At 39.5% G+C, this 14,611-nt stretch overlaps 2 protein-coding genes across 3 annotated transcripts in view; both read right to left on the minus strand.

Moving 5' to 3' along the window:
- Positions 1-1,577: 1,577 nt before the first annotated feature.
- Positions 1,578-2,554, minus strand: LOC129771245 (uncharacterized). Its single transcript, XM_055774691.1, has 2 exons — positions 2,340-2,554; positions 1,578-2,282 (listed from the first exon to the last, which is right to left on the minus strand). Exons 1-2 carry the CDS (start codon positions 2,507-2,509, stop codon positions 2,105-2,107), a joined length of 348 nt encoding a protein of 115 aa, XP_055630666.1. The 5' UTR covers positions 2,510-2,554; the 3' UTR covers positions 1,578-2,104.
- A 273-nt stretch (positions 2,555-2,827) lies between these two features.
- Positions 2,828-14,611, minus strand: part of LOC129764897 (mediator of RNA polymerase II transcription subunit 13) — a 144,522-nt gene continuing 132,738 nt past the window's right edge. For both annotated transcript variants that reach the window (XM_055764526.1, XM_055764527.1), the window contains 5 exons: positions 14,329-14,561; positions 8,659-9,504; positions 8,443-8,587; positions 8,229-8,374; positions 2,828-5,753 (listed from right to left, as the gene is read on the minus strand). In XM_055764526.1, the coding sequence (XP_055620501.1) occupies positions 5,376-5,753; positions 8,229-8,374; positions 8,443-8,587; positions 8,659-9,504; positions 14,329-14,561 (1,748 nt within the window). In that variant the 3' untranslated portion in view covers positions 2,828-5,375. The remainder of the gene's footprint in view (positions 5,754-8,228; positions 8,375-8,442; positions 8,588-8,658; positions 9,505-14,328; positions 14,562-14,611) is intronic.

A 14,611-nucleotide genomic window follows, 5' to 3' on the forward strand; every position in this document is an offset into this window, starting at 1 on the left:
TGCTCGAACATACTTTCAAAATCAGAATCCGAATTGGATTACGATTCCAATAATACAAAAGCAAAAGCAGCAGGTTTTTCATCTTCATAGTTTTTATTTTTAGATTTTCCAAAATATACTCGGAACTTGACAGTTCGGTATAGTTGTATTGGTGAACCCGAGTGCCAACCCGTGAAACATCTCAGTGCGAAACTAACAGCTTTCGGGGCGAACTAGTGCGACACTGAGTGCGAAACTGACTGAATAAAAAAACGTTTTGACAGCAGTTAGTGCGGCACTGAGGTTGAAACTGAACAAAAACGAATTCGCTATTAATCCGTCGGTTCAGACGAGTTTCTCGTTATGCGGACGCTACACGATTCGTCCAACGTTTCACTCGAATGTTGGACTCAAACATTTGACTCGATGAATCGACAAATGTTGTGACGAATGTGCTGCTACACGGTGAAGTGAATGTTCGGTTTAATGCAATCGGGCCAAACAATCGGCGAGTATTTGGATCGAATGTTTATTGTTTTTATTTACCATCAAAAACGTTAACAAACTGAATGACGATGCGAGTATAGAAATTGCTGCCGTAGCAATTGTACCGATATCGGGCTGTAAATTAAAAATGCTCGAAATCAACATTATTAAACTGCAATATTTTGCCGAATATTTTGAATTTTATGAACCAATTTCATAGTTCCTTCATCTAAAACATGTAAACAAACCAATCTGTCAAAGATAGATTCGGACGAATCGTGTAGCGGTGTATCGAATGTCATCGAGTGTCGAATCAACGAATGACAAAAATTCTTTGACTAGTGCCACTCGCGTTGGAAGGTAAAGCCAGCGCTACACGATGCTACGAACACCCTCGAATGCTGGACGCTCGATGATTCGACGCATCGTGTAGTCGACTGACGAGCTACGAACCTCCAATGTCGAGTGTCGAATATTCGCGTTGGAAGGTAATCCGTTCGTTGTGGATTACCTTCCAACGCGAGTGGCACTAGTCAAAGAATTTTTGTCATTCGTTGATTCGACAGGGGGGTTTCACATACAACATCCACATCACGTTTACGTTCCGTCACGTCACGTTGCGTCAATAATTCTTCTACGCAATTCTTATTGAAGCATTCACATACACCAGCAACGGCAAGTTGAAGTTGCCGTTGGCGGTGTATGTGAATGTTTGCACAAGAACTGTTTGGAAGAATAATTGGCGCAACGTGACGGGACGGAACGTGAACGTGACGTGGATGTTGTATGTGAATCGCACTTTACACGTCTGTTTTTTGTCGAGCTCGTCATCTGGAATACCAAAACGAACGAGACGAGCGCTCGTCTCCTCGACTCGTTTCCTGGAATAGGGCCCATATTTTGTTAACAAATTTGAAATGACACTCATTGTATTCAATTCAATGTGTTCAATGAAAAAAATGAGAATTTCTTCAGTGATATATTTAAAAAACAAAAATTATTTCAAGCAATTCAGTTTTTATTATTCAAAACAGAACGGTTGTTCTTTAAACGGCCGTGTTCAGCCGTACGGTGCAACTTGGTGGAGACGCTCTCACAAGAGCGCTGGACGGCACTGATATTCATCTTCTGGATCCTTCGTGGATCCTCGTGGACAGCTGCTTGATGTCCGTGACCCGCCAATTATTTTGTACACAAGGGCTCTGAGGAAGCTGAAAAAATCCTCGATCGGACGGCACTGGGGCAAGTTGGTCGGGTTCCGTTCCTTGGGTATGTATGGTATCTTTTTTGCGCCAACGTCCCGGCCCCGTTAGGCTAACGCCATATGAGCCTTAATAAAATATATATTTTGGATAAAAAAAACCGTCTTCTTTGCGTAATGGAAAGACACCCTGTCCGACCAGAAGACAGACTTCCCATCAAAATAATGCTCCTCTATGAACGGAACCAGAAACTTCTCTAGGCACTCCTCCTGATACACCTTCTCGTTGATGGCAAGTCCGCTCGGCTTGTTAGACCAGGGCTTTGAAATCCATTTGTCGGAGATTGCAATATACAGCATAACATTCTTCTCACACTTATGCTTGTGTTTGCACGTCACCCCGGGGGTGTGGGCACCTTCTCGCTGGTGTAGTACCGGTCATTGCCGAGAATATGGGACTTTGACAGCGGAAAAAAACTCTCGACGTCCAGCACGAACGACGTCCCGCGATAATTTTTCGTCATCCACCGGCACTGAGATTTCAGTAGCTATCAGCTCGTCCGTGTACTCTGGGGGCCCATTCTTCCAACAGACGATGCGCTCCTGCTTGAGGGTTCTGTGGATGTAGGAATGGAAGGAGTGAAATTCTCTCGTAACGTCCTTGTTGTCGTACAGTTTTTTCAAGGATTCCTTCTTCTTTTTCGTCATGATCTTCGCCGGACAGCCTCTACCGGTCTTCCGCTCGACGTTCCGGGATGCCAAGATCCGGTAAACAGTGCTCACCGGCACATTCTCGTCCCGAAAGTGGTCTACCGAAAACTTTTTTCCTTTACTTTCACGCATTTCGATGAACCGTACAACGCGCTCGCAGAGTGCTTGTTGTTTCGAGGCCATCTTTGATCGAACTGACAACACCCGAGCGAAAAGAAATGAGCAACCCGTTCCTAGGGAGCCCAGAGATCAATTCTCTCGGTTAGGAAAAAAATTACGTTCTTTACTTTTTTTTACAGAAAAGTATTGAAATCATTCTCATTTTTATTGAACACCCGTTAGTCATCTTCTTTGCGCTTTGGACATGGGATTGCGAAATTCCTGCCATTTTAGCAGCTACTCTCGACGCTGAAGATGACAGAATTTCTCTATAATAACGTGACAGTCAACCCGTTTCAATAATGTTCCATTTATTTTCATGATTTGTTTTTGTAAACGAAACCTTAACATGTACAAGTATTAATAATTCTTATCATAATTCATGTATAATATTTTATTTATATCAATTACATTTTCATTAATCTTAATAGTTTTGTTGTTCAATAATATTCTTGTGTTTTTTTTCTTCAATTTGTATGTTTCTTTTTCACACGCACCACCGCACAGAACACTCACGCGCACATTCACACCACACGCATTTCACGCACACCCATAGATATACCAATTAAATAATTCATTCGTCCATTGTGTATTACTTTATTTCTTCATTCAAGTGTTCGGTTTTAGATGTAGAAGAGCGCCTTATCCTACATTTCTCTCTTTTTCGTCGGCGTTGTTCCTTAATAATTCTTGTTTCTTCTGTTGTTTTTTTTGCTATATGTAAAGTTCTCTTCTCCTCTCCTCAGTGTTTGTTTGTTATGTGGTTCTGTACAATTTGGCCTAAACTTACACACTATAATTACTATTCATCAACGCCTTTCCATCCATTTTTTTTCAACTATACAATCAACATGAATGGTGATGTGTGCCGGAGAAGAGGTTGGGTTTTAGGATCAACAGTGATCCTGAAAGACGCTGTTATCGCCTTGGACTTCCTTTGGAGTATGTGCTCCGTCGAATCTACGTTGCCTATTACCAAAGGGCATCCGGTTGGTATTGAGACTAACAAACGATCAGGAAGCGCATCTAACAGTAGACCCAATTATCTCTATCTCTCTCTCTCTCTCTCTCTTCATCCCATCATTTCCTGCCTCTCTTACTCTGGCTTGGTAACACAGGCAAGAGACTTACGCCCATCAACAAGTAAATATGTGATTCTTTCCTGTCCCTTCGCTTATCGATAATATGATGATTCTGTTGCTTCATTTACACTAATTTAGTTTGATTTTCATGGTTTCCTGTTATTTTCACTTTTCGCAGAAAAATCTCTCTTGTTTAATACTCGCTAATAAAGTTTTCTCTTTTGTCCCTCACTACTAATTCAATTATTAACTCACCTTTCACACAATTATCTTTGATTAGAATACTTTGTCACCACCTTCGCGGCTGGTTTGCTTCTTTGTAATCTGGTCAAATATATTTAGAATGCCTCTTGGAAACAATACGATGAGTATGGGGGCTCAACATTTTGTTAGTCCTGGTTATAGTTAATTGTGTTATATCTACATGAGCATGAATATTTGGTCTCCCTGTCTTGCTGCTGCTGGGTTCGGTTCGAGAGACAAAACAAAATCTTCTCAATGATTTTTTTTCTCTTTTTTTTTTATAAAATAATGCTTTCGATCCAAAATATATTTACATTGATCTGATTTTGTTGTGGAAATGAGAATTATTTTCTCTTTCTCTATGTGAAGACATCCATCAGATTCATCCAAATACAAATATATCAATTTAAGCTATTCACGAGTGAATAACTGCCGCACGTTAAATCCTACATATAGATTACTTGATTTTTCTTTAGCTACTCATTTGTCCCTATACACTATTTAGACCTAACCTAATCCAAACATATCAGATAATATGTCCTCCTCGAATCTTTCAGCATTGGAGTTGGACCTTTTGTCGTTAGCAAACAATAGATACATAATATAGATTGGCTGACTTTGCTGCAAATTGACTTCTTGGTATAATATTTACACAAGCGTTTCTCTACCAACACACAAAAATTGCAGTGATCCCTATTTTGCTAGACTCTAATCTCCTTTTTTGCTACCTTTGATATTTTTCTCTGTTGAACAGAGAAAAACGCAATTATTTTTGTTATCAACCGATTAGTGCTGCTCGATCTCGGTTACTGAACTAGATGTGTATGTGTGTGTGTTGTGACTTGAAAATTTCCCTACTTGATAAATTTCAACAGTTTCTTTTTTTTGGCGTCATTAAAATCCTGGTTTAATTTTTTTTTTGAGGAATATTGACTGCTAAACACTGCTGGTTCTATCTCAACCCAACATATTATATTAACTATAAATTAACAACTTATGGTTTAAAACCAGATCTCGTCCGTCTTGACCACCTAATAATTACACAAACATAGTTTCCTAAAATATCGGATGAATTCGATTTTTGTTGTTGATGTTGTTTGCCCTTGGCCTGACGCCAAGGAAAATACTTTTACACTTAATCCTGTGAATTGTTTCCTATATGCTATAAACTTTCGATCATCATTTGTTTTATCGTAAATACATCTTATTACCGATTTAAAAACACAATAAATTGTAAGTATTTGAGTGGTATCAAACTTGGTCGACCGATAAAATAAAACTGTGTGTATGTTGTGATTCTCATGCAATGTCACATTTTGCAATAAACTTTGAACCATCATTTTTTCGCTCTCACTACTTTTTTTTAACGAATGTTGCTATCTCTCATCAACCTTGACGTATTTTTGTTCGTGTGTGTGTGTGTTTGTTTGTTTTATTCTTTTCCTTTAACTAATATCACAGACAGCGGGAACCATCTTCCCGAATATACGACGCACGCCTGCCTTGCCTGCCGTTTAAGCCAACGCAGCGGTCATATGGTACAACTGCATCAGTACTTGCACGTGAATGGGCAAACAGGACAGCCGGTCGTGCGTGTTGGAGTCCATCGCGAGCCAGGAAAGGACGTTGTATCCTTCGAGCACGAAACGCAGCACATCCGCAGTCATGTTCGAATCTAGCGGATGCTCGGTAGTGGACTGGGACTGCGTCATGGGATCGTCGTTATTCTGCAGGATCTGGAAGCTGTTCAGGTGCAACGCTATCCGCAGAAACACCGGGCAGACGTTCTCCAGATGGGGGCAGGAAGACCAGAACCACGCCGGCATTCGACCCGTCGGCGCGGTGGACACCAGGTACCCGATGGCCATCGGCTGCTGCGCCAAGGAACCCACCTGGAAAATGGAAATGTATATCATTATTACTCGAAATGGGTTCAATTAGTATACATAAGATCATTTAGAAATGAAATTGACTCTCTCTCTCTTATTATAAAAGCACTAGCTGACCCAGCAAGCTTCGTCCCGCCCAAAACTTATTTTTAGTTATCACACCCACGTTTTCTTACTAAGCGCACGTTCATGGATCCAATCGCAGAATTGTTCATTGATTGATCTTCTAATCTACCCTTCAAAATGATTTTTTACTATAAAATTTCAGTACTTCTACCAAAACTCGACATTATAATATCAGATTATTTTCGGACACAATTCTCGCGCAAGATTTTTCATCCACTTGCAAATAACATGTTTCTCCGTTACATGGAGTAAATGTTTGGTACAGAAAATATAATAGAATGAAGACAGTCCTAGGACAATTCCTTTCTCGTATTTTGCTCTTATCAACACATTCGGCGATCCATTTTTATTTATATAGATAGAAGACGATATAGGAGTGCGTTTTATCACATTAAAATCCACTTCCACTTTCGAACGAAGATCAATTTCATCCGCAAACATCAAATGGACTAACAACGCTTGTCAATATGTAATTGTAGAACGCATGCGAATTTAATTTTTCGAATTTTCCCATTTTCCTTCAGAGTTTTCCGAAAATTTTCAATTGTCATGTTTGGTTGAAATATGTGCATTATCTTTATGGGACCCCCTCTCCTTCCCAGTGGAGGAACGGCTGTCATACCGTCATAGAAACATTTCTCGCACCCAAAAATCCTCACATCCCAAATTTGGCTCCATTAGCTTAATTAGTTCTCGAGTTATGCAGAATTTTGTGTTTCATTTGTATGGCAGCTCCCATGCCCATGCCCTCCATGTAGGTGTGTCGATCCACTATAGAAACGTTTCGTGCCTAAAACCTCCACATGCCAAATATGGCTCAATCTGCTTGATTAGATCTCGAGTAATGTAGAAATGCGTGTATCATTTGTATGGCAGACCACCTTAAGAGAGGGGAGTATCTAACCACCATAGAATCACATATGCCGAATCTCGTTTCATTTGCTTGATTAATTCTCGAGTAATGCAGAAATTTGTGTTTCATTTGTATGGCAGCCCCTCCTAAGAGAAGGGGGAGGAGTATCTAACCATCGTAAAAAGCATTTATTGCACCCTAAAACTTTTACATGCCAAATTTGGTTTCATTTGCTTGATTAATTCTCGAATTTACCCATTTGTGTTTCATTTGTATGGCAGCGATCGATTATTAATCGAACGAATACTGCACAACCAATAATCGAAGCGAACGAATAATTTATGACGATTAATCGATCCAAACCCAGAGAAAAATACGTACGGCCGCTGCAGTTTTAACCTGAAAATCAATCATTATCTTTGATACTCCCCTAAGTTCGTAAACGATGCTCAATGCCAAACTGTAGTATATGTAAAACCAGGTTGAAATCAAACATCGATACATGCATACATGAGAAAGCGAATTTCTTCATATGCCCCTGACTATCCTCAATTGAATATAACATTGCCGAGCACTGGTTGATTCTTGTAGTATTGTTTGGCCAGGGAGGGTATATGGGTCATTGTCAAGACTATGTTAACATAGAACCTCGTGTTGATTTTAAAAATGAGTTCAATGAACAGGAGCGGTAATTTACAGCATTCAGAAAATTATCTTAAAAACATCATTCGAAATACATTTTGGAACCATTGAATGGCTAGATTAACGCATGGATTCTCTGGATGCTTTGCTGCATACACTCGAGGTATATTCTACTTGCAGCAAAAACATTTTCTCATCTGAAAATCAGATCTCAGCCCGCGTGACGCTTGAGAAAGTTATCTTTGAACTCTTGCTATCTTCTGCTTGTCAATGAGACAGTGGAGACGTTATTTCCTGTACGCTGTAAGTTCAAGATCCTTGGACCTCAAAATATATTGAATGGATGACTGAGACAATTTTAGTGACCTGGTCATCACATCCAGATTGATCAGGATTTCGACGAATTACCTGTTTAACCATTTTCACCGCATGATGGTCTCAAATACAGGTTTTGGTCGAACATCAACTGGTCTCTTTGGACCGTTTCATGGTGTGAAAGAACAATCTCCTGTTCTCTCCGCGCACCAATTTCTGGAAGATATCCCATGGCAGCTTATCTTTCAAAAACAATTTTATGAACAGTTCCCTTTTGGCGTCCATGACTTCCCAAAAGCACAAACGAGTGAATTTTTAATATAAACATGTTCCAATACACATTGAAATAAAACCATTTAAATGTGAATTCTATTTACCCATTTGAAACAAGACAGTTTTAAAAACAGTTACTCTGGATTACCCTATAGAATCCAAGAACAAAAATTAAAATAACATTTTAATACTCCCGGATGAGCCGCAATCGCCCTAAGAGCGAGTGTCCCATTTCTGAATAATCTAAACATCATGATTGTTTCACTTACATCTTCCGCTTCCTGTGTGGTATAGCCATTGAGATTCTGAGCACAATTCGATCCACTGTCGCCCGGGCTTTGCCGCTGACCCTCGAACTGTATTGGACTTCCCTGTCTTGAATCCTGCTGCATTTGTTGCGGCATCGGCAAATCATCTATACAAAATGAGGGTGGAACACATTATTTTTGAGTTAAATATGACACTCAGTCTAGCTTTTCTTACCCCAATTATCGAACAGATCTCCCAGGCCGTTGATACCATCCTCGTCGCAATCTTCGCCGAGTCCCAAATCATCCAGATTACCGTCTCCAAGCGTTAGCTCCAACTCGTCGTTGATGTGTTCCGCCACAAATTGTGATTGAGCAGACTGAAACACGAAAGGGAAGAAAACAATATTAATCGAACCAGACATCCACCATCGAATCCCGACAAACTTACTTGCGTTCTCGCACTGGTAGGAAACACCAAAATATGGGTACACGTCACGTCCTGCGGAGTAGTCAGCGGTGACTGCATCGACAGCTGACTGAATCGCTCATCCGGGGTGAACTGATCCGGCATCACCCTCAGCTCCGAATCCGGCTCCAGCGTAACCAAACAAGCACTCAAAATGCTCGGCACGGACACCGGATGCATCAGCGAGCACTGCTCACACAGATCCTTCAAGTGTTTCGACGCCTTCTGGAGATTCTGTTTGCTGAGCAGCCAACTCCAGCCCTTCAGCTCGCCATGTCCTATGCGGCCGATTCGTCCAATCACGATACGCCACGGGTGAACTGTCTGCGATATTAGGCCCAAAATGAAATCCATCAACTTCTGGAGACCCAGCCTTCGGGCGGATGCCCGTTTCCTTCGTATCCGGTTGGGAATGTCAATATTTATCGTTACGGTTTCCAGGAACTCCCCCCGATCGTCCGTTGCCACCGCCAGCAACCAGCTCTGGTCTTCGCTCAAGCAGTAACTGCAGTACATGATCGAACACTGCTGCTTGATGCTCGTTTGTCCGAACGATTCTGAGTTCTCTTTCTTCTCGCACAACTTGGCCAGCACGTACGGAGGGGTGTACAGTTTGTACGGAGCCCGGTTCTTCTCATCCTTGTTCTTCATAAACTGTTCCGCGTTGGCAGCCGTCCCGAAGCCGGTGAGGCTCTTCACGTTGTTCATATGCTGCATGTAGCGCCGACTTTGGGAGAAAATATTCAGCGCCTGGCAGCGCATATGGTCGCTCAGCCGCAATCGATTGCGACTGCGTCCCAGTTCTAGAATGTTCTCCAGAGAGATGAGCTGTAGTGGGAGAATATGAAGGGTGATTAATAATTGTTCAATTGTTGTGCAATTGAATAATACAATTATTCTATGTGCCATTCACTGCCACGAATTTTTCTTTGACTATTCACAAAAAAAATGTACAAATAGTAGTGGCTATACATATACATTCTTTCAGTATTATCGCTTTCGAAATTATTTTCATAAAATATCTTATGATGCGAAGGCTGCTCCGTAAGGTTCGCATTTATCAGTTAAAATGGCTTTAAAATAAAATATCAAAATATTATCCACGATGATCAATACATTTTTGCAATCGCTCAAACCATTTATTATGACTCCGAAAGTGGTACCACCAAATCATATGTTTTACATGCATGAACCGTTTCTTCTCGCATCTAAAATCGTTGGCCACGCGTTTTATTCTACAAAAGAACAAAAATAAGTAATTTGGAAGAATGTGAAGAATGATTTTTCGACTTGAGTTGCTTTATTTGGCCGAAGACTTCTGGAAAATAAATGTTTGTGTACCTCTCAGAATTGACCGTTTTGTGTTTCTCTAAGGGTTCTGCCATGGGACTTTTTTTTCCAAAAAAAAAATCATTTGGATAGGCTTCGAGCGCGAACAACTTTTGTTGGGTTAGGATCACTTATAAACTCACACAGTCAACCGCTGTTTACACAAAGCATTGCTGACGTTCATCAAGGATTGGAAAGTATTGTACTTAGAACTGCGTTACCCAGTCTTTTTGGCGTAAAACTACGTCTTTCAATAATAGTGCCGAATCAGAAATCATGTCACGTTTTTATGAAATAGTCTCAAAGTTTTTGCTACGAACGAATTTCAATGAATTACATACCGATCGAATCGCAAATTCTCTAAATTTTGTTAGAGATGTTTGGAGAAGCACAATTTTCATTCAACAGCTTCACACTAGAGTGCCAATGAAAATGTCCCGTTAGAAGATTCGATGGTCACTTTTTCCTATACATTCATTGGTACTCTACTTCACATTCATCAGCGGGCGCATATCAAGTATACAAAGCGCATTTTAATTCTCTCTTCATTTGAAGATGAATGAATGATACCATCATTATTATTCGCTCTTCATTCTCACGTGAACAAGCCAGAACTAGTTAACTGTTTCACCCGCATTTATCTCTAGCAGTACCGGACGTACATCAGACATCGGTAGCGCATATTTACTGCACTCTCCATCCTGAAGTCACTAGATCAGCGAGTTCAGCAGTTTTTTTTTTCAAAGCGTATCAAATAGCCTCTTTTGAAATCTTTAGATAGAATTCGATTTCCTTAACCCTTTTTAGTACCGGCGAAAATATGAGCGAAGAATACCGGGCCGAATCGGCGAATTTGCAGAGGTGTGTGATATTTACAAAATATAAAAAGCAGCATATTCGGAATAAAGGGAGGAAAATCATAAGAATAACATGAACATAAGACATAACAACTTTGTTTTGTTTCGGTTCGATTTTCTTTGATCCGGACCGACTTGTTTCGGGTTGGGTTCGGCATAATTCGAATCGGGTTTCGGCACATCTGCAAGTCCGGACGGCATGTCCACACTTATTCGGTTTCACCGGGCACATAAGGCCGATTACCGATGCCGATTGGCGTAATGTGGACGCGTCTTAACATATACAGACCCGTGGCACTAATCAGCCTAAAATAGAACAAAAATGTCAATCTAATAACCATTTCTTCACTTGTGTTGCATCGAATATGATCTTCTTCTTCTTTCTTTGTTTTTAAGAGGCTTTAAACTTTGCAGTTCATTCGCCTCTATTCGAATATGATCTATTTCAACATTTTATAAAGTTGTTTTGAAACATAGACCTCTTGTGATGACTACAATAAGGCCCCAAAGGAGGCGCAACGATATATCGTCGTTGGTAATTTTAAAAAGTGCACCATCGATATATTGTCGTTCGGTACTAAAAGGATTAAATTGGCATTTTCAAGACTAGCGATGAAGGAACTAAAAAATTTCACTCTACTACTTATCAGGGCTGCAACAATGAAATTTGTCTTTTTGGTCAAAAAAAATCTATCCGTCTTACTGTATTCAACTTCTGAGTCCAACCATATCTGTAACGAAACGATTTGACGATGAAAATGATAATCATCCACCGCGAATAAGTAGATAATGATAAAAAAATACTCTCAACTGCGTTGTTGTGCAGCAAATTTCTCCTCTATAGTGAAACCTTCATGTCTTCTGTCATGTGTTATGTTTTCTGATGAATTTTAATGAACATCACAAATTTGCGATAGAACAAATGATGAGCAAACAAACAAAAGATGCGAGATTGCGCAAAAACTACATCGGAAATGAAAAAAAAAATCTCACTATTAAGCCATAACTAATATTGAAAAGTAATTTTAAAAATCTGTAAAATCTGTGTGTCATCGCACGGATCAGGATTTTAGAGCGTGATTCATTGCAAAGATATAGGGCCCTATTCCAGAAAACGAGACGAGCAATACGTCTCGTCTCGGCTTCAGTCACTGTCGAGACGAGCAAAATATCCCATTCCAGTACACGAGTTTCATTGAAATGTTTTATTTGGTAGACTGGAGAGACTTCAGTCAGTTTTTCTCGGTATGACCAGTGATGTCAGATGAGAAGACTTTTTTTGAGAAAAGCATCAAACAGTTTTAAAATTGATCAATCGATACTCTTTTCTCAGTGCCAAAATATTGAAAAAAAATCACAAAAAGGAATAAGTTTCATATATATTTTGGTTTCATTGATATTTTTCTTCGACCATATGGTTTCATCACTCAGACGTTTTGTTATTAAATTTACTAAATTTATTGTTTGTTCACCTAATCAACGATTTATCAGGAAATGTTTTATCTCTATATATAAGCATTTCCAATAAGGTAGTTGTTTTGAATTACTCATTTTCGTTCAATATGTGAAGACCCTGTTAGTATGTTCAGAACAGTCATCTAGCATCCCTGGATATGAGTTCAATGTTTACATTTGGTTGTGTTGTTTAGAAGAGGCCCATTTGAAAATCTGTAAAATCTTGCAATTACTGAATTGAATTTGATGGTTACAGTTGAAAACATACATTGCTTATGCAATACTAGTTTAGCCGTGAAACAATTTTTGAAGGTAAAGGCGGAGCAGAAGAATACCGATGCTTTCAATCAACAAGGTGAACAAACACATCAAACTCACTAGACGATTCGACTGATTCATCGGCGAGCGCGGCCAAACGGTCGTCGAGTCAGACGAGCTACTTGTTTTTTTCTAGTCGAGCTCGGCTTCAGGAATATGAAAACGAACGAGACGAGCGCTCGTCTACTCGTCTCGTTTTCTGGAATAGGGCCCATAGAGCGAGTGATTAGACCGCGCTTCATCTTAAATAAGCAAAATATAATGAACTTCCCCGGCTAGCGACAACCTACCGGAAAGGAGAAAAACATAAACAAACGATAAGCAGGCAGCATAGATCAACTCATCGCACCATATGCGATGAGTGCAACGAAATGTTTAGACATCGAAGCCTATCTCCGATTGCAAATAACGAAAGTTGGGAAAAATCTTAAACACACCTGACAGTCGCAATGCGAAGACAAAAAATAAATTAAAGCGTAGCTACAGATTCCTGGTGATATTCTGGTAAGTTTAGAAAATCTGTAGAAATACAAGGTATTGTAGAGAATATTTTCGCTTTACAATACCAAAAAAATAAAGTTCAGAAATCGGTTGGTTCCCACAATGATGAACTTAATTTTGAGAGCAAAGGACTATGGATCGGTTCAAGGAAGAGCGTCAAGAATGTAATTGACGATAAATTTGAAGGCAAAGTTCAACAAAACCATGTATAAACATAACAAAATTTAGAGGATTATGAGAAAACGTTTTTATAATTTATTTTATTGTATTGATACGACTTTAACAACACATAAATAAGAAAAATAAATTCAAAATAAAAACGAACCTTTTCATTTTTTTCGTTTTTTTCCGATTTTTTTCAGAAAAAATTGACAGAATTGGATGTGGTAACCCTGTCAACCCTGTCCGTAGTCCTACATCGTGTCCTGAACACAATCTAATTTATTTTTTCCCTGGGGAGTAAACAGCACTACGTGCTTAAGTAATCAAATAACATATTTTTTTTTCTTTTTTTTTTTGAGACTTTCAGCCTCCTGGGCTGGTTCGTCTCAGATCAAATAACATCAATAAAAAGTCTATTTTTTAAAAAATATTTTGATTAAAACTTATGCTCACTGTCAGGAACGATATTCAAATCGATTGTGATGAGTTTCAATGTGTGCGATTACCCATGATATTCAAAGTGTAAATAACTGCGAAGTTTTGAACCTCACTCAATGCCGTGTTCATTCAACCTGAAACTGAACCTGAATCTTACTTAACCATGATCATAAAAAAATCTTGATCTTTCCAACAAAACACATCATTAAAATATAAAGTCATTTTCAGACACAATTTTTGTATAGGATTTTTTCACCACATGCAAAAGTATGTTTGCTAGTCATATCACATAGAGTACATATTTAATAAGAAAAAAAAATTCATTCAAATATTTTATTTTAAAAAGCTGTGTATATTCCAACTGCACATCACTTTTTTTTAATCCTCGATAGTATTGTGGTCAGTATCCCCACCTGTAACGCAGGAAACCGGGGTTCAATTTACCGTCGTTAAAAAAAAGCAAAAAATCAATCAGCGAGAATAAGGTGCTACTTTAAGTACATCAGGTTTATTGTTGGGTCAACGATTTTTCAGTGAAAGTGACCCTAGTCGAGACCCCTAAACATCAGAAAAAACAACATAGAAATCCTACCTGCACACTGATGTTGCTACGAATCGAATCCGGCACCGTACTGAGAATGTTGGAATAACACCGCAACAGCGACAGACACGCCAACCTCTCGATTTCAGGCGAATCCGTGCCACACGTGAATGGTTCCACCATGTAGAGCACTATATGGGGTGGTTCTTTGCCATCGTCATCGTGCTGCATCCTATCGGCCGTACTCGTGGCAGATGTGTTCAGGCTGTCACGATTCTCCGTGTCTATGTGAAAGAAAATTTAATGTGTTAAACAGCATGCTAATACCGCCTCC

This window comes from Toxorhynchites rutilus, chromosome 2 (assembly GCF_029784135.1).
Source record: "Toxorhynchites rutilus septentrionalis strain SRP chromosome 2, ASM2978413v1, whole genome shotgun sequence".
Taxonomy (NCBI): domain Eukaryota; kingdom Metazoa; phylum Arthropoda; class Insecta; order Diptera; family Culicidae; genus Toxorhynchites; species Toxorhynchites rutilus.